The sequence below is a fragment of the Protomyctophum parallelum genome (assembly GCF_964188405.1).
Source record: "Protomyctophum parallelum genome assembly, chromosome: 11".
Taxonomy (NCBI): Eukaryota; Metazoa; Chordata; class Actinopteri; order Myctophiformes; family Myctophidae; genus Protomyctophum; species Protomyctophum parallelum.
The window spans coordinates 10,055,604-10,067,364 of record NC_139707.1 but is presented as its reverse complement, the minus strand read 5'-3'; the positions used below and the strand labels follow the sequence as shown (position 1 = coordinate 10,067,364).

At 48.2% G+C, this 11,761-nt stretch overlaps 1 protein-coding gene across 5 annotated transcripts in view; it reads left to right on the top strand.

The window, feature by feature from the left end:
* The window catches only part of ccdc141 (coiled-coil domain containing 141), a 38,269-nt gene extending 28,218 nt beyond the window's left edge, over nt 1-10,051 (top strand). For 3 of the 5 annotated variants that reach the window (XM_083775928.1, XM_083775926.1, XM_083775930.1), the window contains 10 exons: nt 292-475; nt 1,105-1,217; nt 2,342-2,971; nt 3,320-3,373; nt 3,535-3,722; nt 3,830-4,034; nt 4,129-4,313; nt 4,733-4,924; nt 6,064-7,155; nt 9,665-10,051. In XM_083775928.1, coding sequence (XP_083632054.1) covers nt 292-475; nt 1,105-1,217; nt 2,342-2,971; nt 3,320-3,373; nt 3,535-3,722; nt 3,830-4,034; nt 4,129-4,313; nt 4,733-4,924; nt 6,064-7,155; nt 9,665-9,950 — 3,129 coding nt within the window. In that variant the 3' untranslated portion in view covers nt 9,951-10,051. Of the gene's footprint in view, nt 1-291; nt 476-1,104; nt 1,218-2,341; nt 2,972-3,319; nt 3,374-3,534; nt 3,723-3,829; nt 4,035-4,128; nt 4,314-4,732; nt 4,925-6,063; nt 7,156-9,177; nt 9,212-9,664 lie in introns of all 5 variants that reach the window. The other 2 variants (XM_083775927.1, XM_083775929.1) reach the window with 2 other exon arrangements.
* The last annotated feature ends 1,710 nt before the right edge of the window (nt 10,052-11,761 follow it).

The window sequence follows — 11,761 nt, the reverse complement described above, 5'->3', positions numbered from 1 at the left end:
TCTCTCCCTATCTCTCTCTCTCTCTCTCTCTCTCTCTCTCTCTCTCTCTCACTCTCTCTCTCTCTCTCTCTCCCTATCTCTCTCTCTCTCTCTCTCTCTCTCTCTCTCTCTCTCTCCCTATCCTTTCCTTGCATGGAGCAACATGGAGTCCACCGTACGGTCTTCGCTTCCTAACCTTATTTAATTAACCTTGGTCTCTCTCTCTCTCTCTCTCTCTCTCTCTCTCTCTCTCTCTCCCCCCCTCTCTCTCCCTATCTCTCCCCCCCCCCCCCCCCCCATCCCCCCCATCAGTACCAGGTGTGGTGTGAGGAGGCCAGGGCCACCATGGTGCGCGTGGGGAAGTATTCATGGCAGTGTCGCAGCCGGGAGGCCGTGGCCGTTCTCTACCGGCAGTTTGAGAAGTTCGTGTGGCCGACCGTCCCTCAGCAGGAGGAGAGGATCTCACAGATCACAGAGCTGGCCGTCAGACTGCACGGTGCGCTGAGCTGACGACTTCTATAACGTCTTTTTAATGAAATCCCGCACCGCCAACGATGCCATTAACGTGTTATTTAGCGCTTTATTTAATGATGAACCTATAAAGTTGGCTTACCGCTAATCAAAGCTCTGGTCGAGCGGCAGCTCCATGTTCGATTGCATCCCCTTCAGCCTCAATGCATTGGAAAAAGAGCAAGGTGGTGGATGAGGCCTTTCTAGTCCTTTTTATGAGTATTCCATTTCTAAATCGCACTGGATAAATAAAGCGACTGTGTTTAGTGGCTCAATAGCAACTCCCTCCCCTTCTAAAGACTCTTAGCGAGTGAATAATCTGATCAGTGCGACCACCTCCGCCATTGCTGTTTTGGGTTCTTCTACAACCAAATAGAATGGTGGTGAACGGTGGTGGTCGCTGAACTATCCCCCCCCCCCCCCCCCCCCCCCCCCCCCCCCCCCCCCCCCCCCCCCCCCCCCCCCCCCTGCGGCTGGCCAGGGTTGAGTTTTAACTGGGCCCTAACTGGGCCCTAACTGATCAGGCCAGGGGCCCGGGAAGTATTTGAGAACTCTACACAGAGTAAAAGTGAAACGTGTGTGTGTGTGTGTGTGTGTGTGCGCATGCGTCAATAGGAGCTGAAGAGGGTCAGCGCTACATAGAGAATACGGTCAGCAAACATCAGGAGATCATCGAGGCCATCAGAGAGCTTTCTGCTGACCTGCTGCGACTGGAACACAAGCTACAGGTCAGAAACAACAACACAGTCATTGAGGAGGGGGGTCCAGCTACAGGTCAGAAACAACAACACAGTGGTCATTGAGGAGGGGGGTCCAGCTACAGGTCAGAAACAACAACACAGTCATTGAGGAGGGGGGTCCAGCTACAGGTCAGAAACAACAACACAGTGGTCATTGAGGAGGGGGGTCCAGCTACAGGTCAGAAACAACAACACAGTCATTGAGGAGGGGGGTCCAGCTACAGGTCAGAAACAACAACACAGTGGTCATTGAGGAGGGGGGTCCAGCTACAGGTCAGAAACAACAACACAGTCATTGAGGAGGGGGGTCCAGCTACAGGTCAGAAACAACAACACAGTCATTGAGGAGGGGGGTCCAGCTACAGGTCAGAAACAACAACACAGTGGTCATTGAGGAGGGGGGTCCAGCTACAGGTCAGAAACAACAACACAGTGGTCATTGAGGAGGGGGGTCCAGCTACAGGTCAGAAACAACAACACAGTCATTGAGGAGGGGGGTCCAGCTACAGGTCAGAAACAACAACACAGTGGTCATTGAGGAGGGGGGTCCAGCTACAGGTCAGAAACAACAACACAGTGATCATTGAGGAGGGGGTCCAGCTACAGGTCAGAAACAACAACACAGTGGTCATTGAGGAGGGGGGTCCAGCTACAGGTCAGAAACAACAACACAGTCATTGAGGAGGGGGGTCCAGCTACAGGTCAGAAACAACAACACAGTGGTCATTGAGGAGGGGGTCCAGCTACAGGTCAGAAACAACAACACAGTGGTCATTGAGGAGGGGGGTCCAGCTACAGGTCAGAAACAACAACACAGTGGTCATTGAGGAGGGGGGTCCAGCTACAGGTCAGAAACAACAACACAGTGGTCATTGAGGAGGGGGGTCCAGCTACAGGTCAGAAACAACAACACAGTGGTCATTGAGGAGGGGGGTCCAGCTACAGGTCAGAAACAACAACACAGTGGTCATTGAGGAGGGGGGTCCAGGTGGTCCCATTCTGATCATTTGAAAATGACGTGATCGGCACCGATTTCCGACCACGTGATTGGATCGGATCGGGACAACCCTCCAAGTAAGAAATATAACAAATGTTCAAAATGTTCCTTTCAGCTGGAGGCAACGAGACGGCAGAACGCAGAGGACGAGAACGGCAAAGATGGAGAGAATACCAGAGAGGAGGAGAAGGAGGAGGAGGACGAGAAGGACAAAGATGGAGAGAATACCAGAGAGGAGGAGGAGGAGAAGAAAGAGAACACACAGGGAGAGCAGGAAGTAGAGAGACAGTTGAAGGAAGAGACAGACAGGCAGGAAGTAGAGAGACAGTTGAAGGAAGGGAGAGACAGGCAGGAAGTAGAGAGACAGTTGAAGGAAGAGACAGACAGGCAGGAAGTAGAGAGACAGTTGAAGGAAAAGAGAGACAGGCAGGAAGTAGAGAGACAGTTGAAGGAAGAGAGAGACAGGCAGGAAGTAGAGAGACAGTTGAAGGAAAAGAGAGACAGGCAGGAAGTAGAGAGACAGTTGAAGGAAGAGAGAGACAGGCAGGAAGTAGAGAGACAGTTGAAGGAAAAGAGAGACAGGCAGGAAGTAGAGAGACAGTTGAAGGAAAAGAGAGACAGGCAGGAAGTAGAGAGACAGTTGAAGGAAGAGACAGACAGGCAGGAAGTAGAGAGACAGTTGAAGGAAGAGACAGACAGGCAGGAAGTAGAGAGACAGTTGAAGGAAGAGAGAGACAGGCAGGAAGTAGAGAGACAGTTGAAGGAAAAGAGAGACAGGCAGGAAGTAGAGAGACAGTTGAAGGAAGAGACAGACAGGCAGGAAGTAGAGAGACAGTTGAAGGAAAAGAGAGACAGGCAGGAAGTAGAGAGACAGTTGAAGGAAAAGAGAGACAGGCAGGAAGTAGAGAGACAGTTGAAGGAAAAGAGAGACAGGCAGGAAGTAGAGAGACAGTTGAAGGAAGGGAAAGACAGGCAGGAAGTAGAGAGACAGTTGAAGGAAGAGACAGACAGGCAGGAAGTAGAGAGACAGTTGAAGGAAGAGACAGACAGGCAGGAAGTAGAGAGACAGTTGAAGGAAGAGAGAGACATGCAGAAGAAGAGAGACGAGGAGACGGACAACCGAAGAATCCAGGAAGAACTGGACCTGGTAAAAAACGCACAGTATTTAACTCAAGTACAAAATTGACTGAGCAACCTTCAATTCTGGTGGAGTAATATTTGACCAGGAGTACTTTGTTCACCTCGGCATGTAATACCAGGTGTAAAGGGTTGGGGGCGCTGTTTGCTTTGTGTGTGTGTTTCCACCAGGTTGAACTGAAGGAGACAGGTCACACCCCCGAACTCACCGCTGAGCATAATGGGAAAGAAGTGCCCGTCAAGAAGCTGACATCATCGACGGCCAATCAGAAAGCTTCGTTACGCAAGAGCTGCCGAGGCCAGAGGCAGACGGACACACAGACGGCATCCGACAGACAGACAGGCAATTCAGAGAGCAGGTGTGATGATTTATCACAGACAGACAGACAGACAGACAGACAGACAGACAGACAGACCTGAGTAAAAGATCTTGAGTACTTTCTTTCACCACTGTCTCCTTCTATAGGTCCGCCTCCTTCTCCATCCGCATGTCAGCTGTCTCCCACAGCGGCCACGCCCACAAGAGGAGGCGGGTCCTCCACGCCATCCTCAGCCAACCACAGCCCCCGGCCACGCCCCCCTCCTCCTCCCTGATTGGTCCGTCGTTCTCCGACATCCAGAGGGAGTTTGGAAGCAAGGAGACCCACACAAAGAGAACAACACACGCACAGGTCAGTGCACGCACGCACGCACGTCCACCTCGGCTGCCGGACTATAGGGTACTATGGGCGACAACACCACATTCCTTCTTTTTTCTCTTCCCAGCATGCATCAGCCGGGCTTTCGGAGGAGGCATCGGTCCAGCAACAGGAAGTGATGTCAGACGAGTCTCTGTCCAATGACGAGTACGAGTGTGCGACGCCCGACGACATGTCCCTCCCCCCGCTGTCCGCAACCCCAGAGTCCAACTTCGTCCAATCAGACGCCTCGGACGACTCACCAGTTCACCAGTATGTTTTCCAGTGGTGGAAAAAGAAAAAACTGACCTAACCTCAGTAAAACTGTGCCTAAACGGTTAAATCTAACCTTAAAACTATGCTTAAACGGTTAAACCTAACCTTAACCTCAGTAAAACTATACTTAAACGGTTAAACCTAACCATAACCTCAGTAAAACTATGCTTAAAGGATTAAACGTATAACCAATTGGTAACCTTATTCCTGCATGAGGTCGGTGGTAAAACAATGAGGCAAGCATTCCGGTTAGCGATCCAGTGCTCAAAACTTTGAGTAAAAAGTGCAAAAGTATTAGAATCAAAATACACTTATTAAGAGAACCAAAGCAAAGTCAAAGTTTTTCAAAAATCCTGGTACCTCAAAATTGTGTAGTTTAATTTAATAAAATGTACTTTTCTGTGCATGTGTTTCAGCTCCCACAGTGCTCACTGCCAATCAGAACCCAGCGGATCCAGTGCTGGTGTGGTCCAGAAGCAATCAGAACCCAGCGGATCTAGTGCTGGTGTGGTCCAGAAGCAATCAGAACCCAGTACTGGTGTGGTCCAGAACCAATCACAGCGCAGTGGGTCCAGTGCAGGAGAGGGAGTGTCCTCTCAAACAGAGAGGTGTGTTTGTCCGTGAACTGAATTTCATGGTATCTTTCTGTCTTTAAAACAAATCGTTCTGCAGCAACTGATATTTGTGTAGTTGAAATTTAGAGGAGAAAAAGTACACATTTACCATGACAATTCAAAAAAAGATTAGCAAATGTTTAAACGATTTTAACGCATACGTTAAAATCAAATGTAACTCAATATCATAAACGGCAGAGAGTCACATAAACTCAGCCCAAAAAGTTTGGAAACTTAACTTTGGTTCATTATTATTTATCCACTTTAATAATACCAATTGGTGTTGTATCGTTTTTATCGTTGATTAGTCACCGTTACAACGAGGTAAAGCTTGTCAGGTGTACCAGGAATTTTGGGAATGAGCAACACTGCTAAACTTGTAGGTTGCACCACCAAAACATTTACCAAAATGCAAATGGTTGGTATTCAACCCTTGCTTTGAGTTTCAGCCCTGATGAAGACCGGTATAGGTCGAAACATGTTGGTTTCATAAAGTTTTCCTCCTTTTTAACTATTTTGTGTGCCCGGATCTCTGCCTTTTTTCTATTTTTTCTATGTTTTATCCCCATTGATCCCAGGAGCACCTTTTTACTATTTTTATGTTTTTATTATCTACCTGCACATCTCCGTTGAGCACCCGGTTGCTTCCTTGCCTCTGCCTTGCTTTGATGATTGCACTCTCCCACAGTTATAAGGAAAAAACAACACATATTGTCCATTTTTACACTTTATACATTTCACACTCAATTTTATGGAACTCGGTAGCGGGTGAAAGATCCAAACGCAGACACAAGCTGCGTACAATACATCCAATACACTAATACAGCACACAAGCTCACGAGGGAGAGCGTTTTCAAGTAATAATATAGGGGATAGGATTAAAAAAGGTCAGAAACGTGTCGGATCGCTATGCGTTGTGAGCTTGTAGATCATACATTTTCGCAAAAAATATTGAATCCTGACAAAGACTAGAAGGTAGAAATTTTCTCTAATATTTGTTAGTTTCCGTTTTGCGAAGCCTCGTTTTAAATCATATTTCAATGAGCAATCAATTTTACATTTTTCTTTCTCAATTCTAGTTTGCATTATTTAGTTTTGAATTAACCCCTGGACACCTGTTACTTCACTCACAGGGTCGTTTCCGAGAGCAGTGCCCGTTCACAGAGCCGGGTCTCCAGAGAGAGCCGTCCTGCCCAGAGCGACCAACACAGCACTCAGCAGAACCACAATCCCTCTCCCACACACACAGACCCCCAGCCCCAGAACCATGCCTCCTCCACACACACAGACCCCCAGCCCCAGAACCATGCCTCCTCCACACACACAGACCCCCAGCCCCAGACCAGCTGTCTCTCTCAGGCCAAGAACCTCTCTCCAGACACCGCTCATCACCGGAGCTCCGGCGGTCTGCACCACCACACCTCCGCCGGCCACCGAACCGGCCCCCCTCCTCCGCAGGATGCCACCGCCCCAGAAGACACGGGCGGTCGACACCCGGCAGACGGTACCATCAGAAAGGGCGGCGGGCGCGCCCCACGCGTCGGCTCGACCGTGGCCCAAAACGGACCGCCGGCCGGGAGCACATCCTCTTCTCCGGGACAAAGCAGCGATGTCCCTCAGCAGCACAGAAACACTTTGTCCCGTCGCCACACGTCCACTTCGGCCTCCTCTGTCCCCAAAGAGAGCTCTCTGTCCTCCCAGGCTAGCGGAGGTCGTCCAGGGTGTCAGGGGGTGTCTACAGAAGCTAGCAGCATTAGCATCAGCAGCACCCAGACACTCTACGCCCTGCATGAGTCCCTTAGCTCCTCCTCCACCTCCACCCGGGAGTGTGTGCATGGCGCCAGTGTGTCCCGCGTTCCCCGCTGCGATCCGCAAGCTCCTGCCGCGGCCGTCGCACAAGCCCAAACCGCAGACGCTCGGCACCAAGCTTCAGCTGAGCAGCAGGCTAACCCGCATGTCACCCCTCCTCATCCTCATCCTCATCCTCCTCCTCACCTACTAACTCCAGAGCAGGATCCCAGCCTGTGTTGGCCCACGGCTGTCAGGGAGGAGATCACGCGCACTCCCCAGATCCAGGGCCCTTCCATCCCACCTCCATCTGCTGCTCCTGCGCCCGGGTCCCCTCCCCGCATCACCAGGCCCCTGTCCTGTGCCACCGTCATGGAGGGCACTCCCGTCACGCTAGAGGTGGAGGTGACGGCACGGCCCGAGCCCACTCTCACCTGGTGGGTAGCCTACAACAACCAGCTGCATCACAGCACATAATAGAGCCCACTCTCACCTGGTGGGTAGCCTACAACACGGGTTCTCAACCCGTGAGTCGCGACCCCTCGGCGGTCCCAAAATTATAAAAAACAAAACAACACAAAAAACTGAATGGCATGGAAATTAAGAGTTTACATAGTACATGCATACACCTTCCCTAATGTATATCTGTTTCAGTATTTATTTATGGTGTATTGTCTCTATTATTAAGGTTATTGTAGCAGTCAATTTATATTTGGGGGTCGGGAGGGGGCGGGGCGGGGTCCCGAGACATTGCCAAAGCATTTCCGGCCAAAAACGTTGAGAACCCCTGGCCTATACAACAGCCAGCTGCATCACAGCACATAATGGCGGCCGGCACGCATTCGGAAATGGCCAACGTATACAAGCCCACAAGGGCTCACCCACTGGTGAACGTGAACACAACTTCAAAGACACACAATATAACAAGATTTTCATACTAAAATCTAAAATGGCATTTTTTCAGAGAGAGACAATTAAAATAAATCTACCTTTTAGCTTATTTAGCACCATAGATCTCTTCCTAAAATATTGACAAGTAGGAGCAGGAAATAGAAACATGATGAACCCGCCAACCATCTCCAACCGTTTAACTAAACACACACACACACACACACACACACACACACACAGAAACTATTATCTTCATCACGTTGTGTTTGACTAACGCTTTTGTTGTTTCATTTCCTTTACATTAACACCAGTTTGCTGCTCTGCTCAGTTCAAGGTGGTTCGTATTATTGTGTTTTATGTTTAAAGTAACGAGCACTTTTGAAGTGACAGCTGCAGAGCTGACAGACCACCCCCACCTCCTCAACTAAACGAGTTGGAGCACGGCGGGTTTCTCCTCGCTTACTGAACAGAGAACGACAGGTTCAATATTTTTTTAACCAACACAGAGACGTAAAGAAGAGTGCTCATTGCTCAATAGCGTTGATTTATGAAGCTGGTTAACTTCTGGTTTCTGCGATACGATACAGTATGGCCCCCGCATAAATCTGATACAGTGTGGCCCCCGCATATATTTCATACAGTGTGGCCCCCGCATATATTTCATACAGTGTGGCCCCCGCATATATCTGATACAGTGTGGCCCCCGCATATATCTGATACAGTGTGGCCCCCACATATATCTGATACAGTGTGGCCCCCACATATATCTGATACAGTGTGGCCCCCACATATATCTGATACAGTGTGGCCCCCACATATATCTGATACAGTGTGGCCCCCACATATATCTGATACAGTGTGGCCCCCACATATATATGATACAGTGTGGCCCCCACGTCGAGACGATACAGTGTGGCCCCCACATATATCTGATACAGTGTGGCCCCCACGTCGAGACGATACAGTGTGGCCCCCACATACATCTGTCCCCCATGTTGAAAACCACTGCTCTGGCCTCTCTGTAGCCTAAAGGATCTCAAGAGGTCGGTGCTGACAGCTACTTTCACAGCAAGCTCACAGCTGCAAAATACTGCTCTCTGAAAATCTCAGGCCAACAGATCTGACGATTCACTCCTACAGTAGCCTACAATTCTTTGGTTGGAGCACAGAATGTTGTTATTATTAGAATAGGGGCTGCTTATTTTGAGTATGAAGCTTTTTGTTTTACACATTTGACATAGCTGGTATAAATATGTGTCATATTGGTTCCTAAACAGTTAGTGTTAGATGTGAGCTTTTTATTGTCTCCACCAGGCCGAAGGCATGGGGAGAGAGTATGTTTTGCACTGTTTTGCAATGTACCTGCCTGACGGTGTGCTATGTGCTAATAAAGACGCTGCCATAAGCTGGGTTCCAACCTACTATTTGATCTGGTTTGTCTTATTGTTTTGGCTTCCATGGTGGACGCAAATGTCAAAGCAAATATCTTTGGAAATTCTGTTTTTCTCTATCCATGCAATGTTTTAATCTGTTCTTATTACATGGATCTCTGCATCTCTGCTTACCAGTGGGGGAATACTAACTCAGTACAGTTGTGATGAGGTACTTTTACTTTACTTCATGGGTATGTCCATTAGATAATTATTACAAAATACACATTAACTGACTCACCGATCGCTGAAATGTTTGTTGTGTCGTCGTATTTAAGGCACGGGGAAATGAAATTAATACATTAACTTTGATGCTGTCATTCTGAGTGCGTCCCTCACATGTGACTAGTTTGTTATTATTTCACGAGGACAATGCGCCAGAAGAAGAGTCGGAGCACGGTGGTAACAAATACACACACGAAAACAAAGTATTTTACACTTTGTCGGTTAGGAAAAATAGTGGAAAAGTTGTTTGAAGGTTTGGCTTTTGACATAACGACATGGCCAAAATTGGGTTTGATTATTAGTCGATTCTTTTATACATTTATCGTTATTGCTTTTAAATAATTGATTCCATTGAAAGGTTGGACTAACTGACGTCGTTACCCGTATTATTATACTCCAGGTGGACAGATGGCGAGGCGCTAACCTCCCCCAGCGCGGTGGGCGTGGTCACGCTAGCCGCGGTCTCCGCGGACCACAAGAGCGCCCGCAGTGTTCCCGCCTCCTCCGACCAGCACGGCTCCACCCTGAGTTCTGCTGCCGCCCTGCAGGCCACAGCGTGTCACTGCGGAGACGGTGACAGCTGGCTGCTGGCGGACATGTATGATGTCATCATCAGGCAGGACTGGCTCACCTGGTTCGGGACGTTTTGTGCCGTACTCTGGTTGCTCTACCTGGTGCTGCTGTGACACGCACGCACGCACGCACTCACGTACAGGTTGAGAACAAATGGTATAGATCCAGGGGTTCTCCACCTGGGGGTCACGACCCCTCGGGGGGGGGGGGGGGGGGTCACCAAATTATTTTGAGGGGTCCCCAGATAACGTTTTTTCACTGGTACTCACCTATGTGACGTTAACCTACATACCTATGTGGCCATGAGCACCAGTAATACTATGAGTACCAGTAGGGGCGCTGTTGTGCCAGAAACAGAGAGAGAGAGAGAGATGGTATTAGTGCTGCACTGTTGCCTGCTAATGAGAGAGAGGAGAGGGGGGGAGAAGGAGTTGCACCACTCAGTTCACACGGGTGTGATTTTTTTCATGCAACTGAATGGCTGGGAAATGGAAATGTAGAGTTTACATATATAGTACACATAGTGCATGCATAAACCTTCCTTAATGATTATATCTGGTTTCAGTATTTATTTATGATGTATTTTCTCTATTATTAAGGTTATTGTAGCGGTCAATTTGTATCGGTGGTGGGGAGGGGGGGCGGGGCGGGGCGGGGGGCGCGGGACATGGTCAAAGCATTTCTGAAAAAATACATTATGCTGTGTATATTTCTCTATTTTAAGATGGACATATTTGTGTTTGCTTTCCTGTGCTGCACATTGTGTGTAGAGTGAGTTGAATGGCAGGGTGTTGGAATAAAGTTGTGTTTACGTCTGTGTGTAGTTCATAAAGTTGTGTTTACCGTCTGTGTGTAGTTCATGGTAGAGTACAGTATGTTAATAGGCTACAGTCTCACAGTCACTGCTCTTATGTCGGGTCAAAGGTCAGCTCTCACCTATAGACACAGGATCTGACACACATTCTGACTTGATGGTCAGGATTAAGTTTATCCCCTGAGCGAGCAGGCCGGCTCTATTAGCTCAGTGGTAAAGAATGTCACCACCACTTTGTGCAAGAAACCAGTTTCAAATCCTCCATGCAGCCCCCCCCACCTCCACAAGAAACCCGGTTCAAATCCCCCATGCAGCCCTCTCTCTCTCTCTCTCTCTCTCTCCCCATGCCCCCCACTCTCTCTCCATGCCCTCTCTCTCTATACATAGGGATATCTGTTAATCATGTGTGAAGTCCAGACAGAAAGCTATTTATAAATGTCCCAAACAGAGAGAGAGGAGGAGGATCGAGGAACCAAAGAACCAAATATAAAACAACACACTGATGTTTGATGGAATTACAACACAATGTTTAATATGATATGATATTTATAGGCCTACTGTCTGTATGTGTGGTGGGTTGGTACATGTAGCTTAACTTGCCTAATACCTATTCCTTTTAGTTATTTAATTATGTATTAGATTTTTTCCCCCCAGTAGGGCCTAAGAAGAAGCAATAGGTCTATTAAAGTTAATGAAATGTGGTGTTTTAACCATTATTTTAAACTTTAACTATTGAAAAATAGATCTAGGTTTAAGCTACATGTAGCTGACAATGCAGATAACAATGACTCATAGCTAATAGGCCTATTCATTAACTGTATTGCTTATACTCCACTATACAGTTTTATTCCAGGTATTCCAACATCAAATCTTAGTCTTACTGGATAAAACATCAAATAAATAATTAAATATCTAAAAGGAATAATAGTGTTGGGTGAAGTTCAGCTACATGCAGCTGCAAACCTATAGCTTTAGTGGTAGGAATTCTCTTTTATTTATAACACCAACGCCAACTGTGTCTCACAGGCAGAGACCCAGCTCAGTTAACAGGGGAGAGGAGGGGGGGGGGGGGTGTCCAGCTCAGCCAACAGGGGAGAGGGAGAGGGGGGG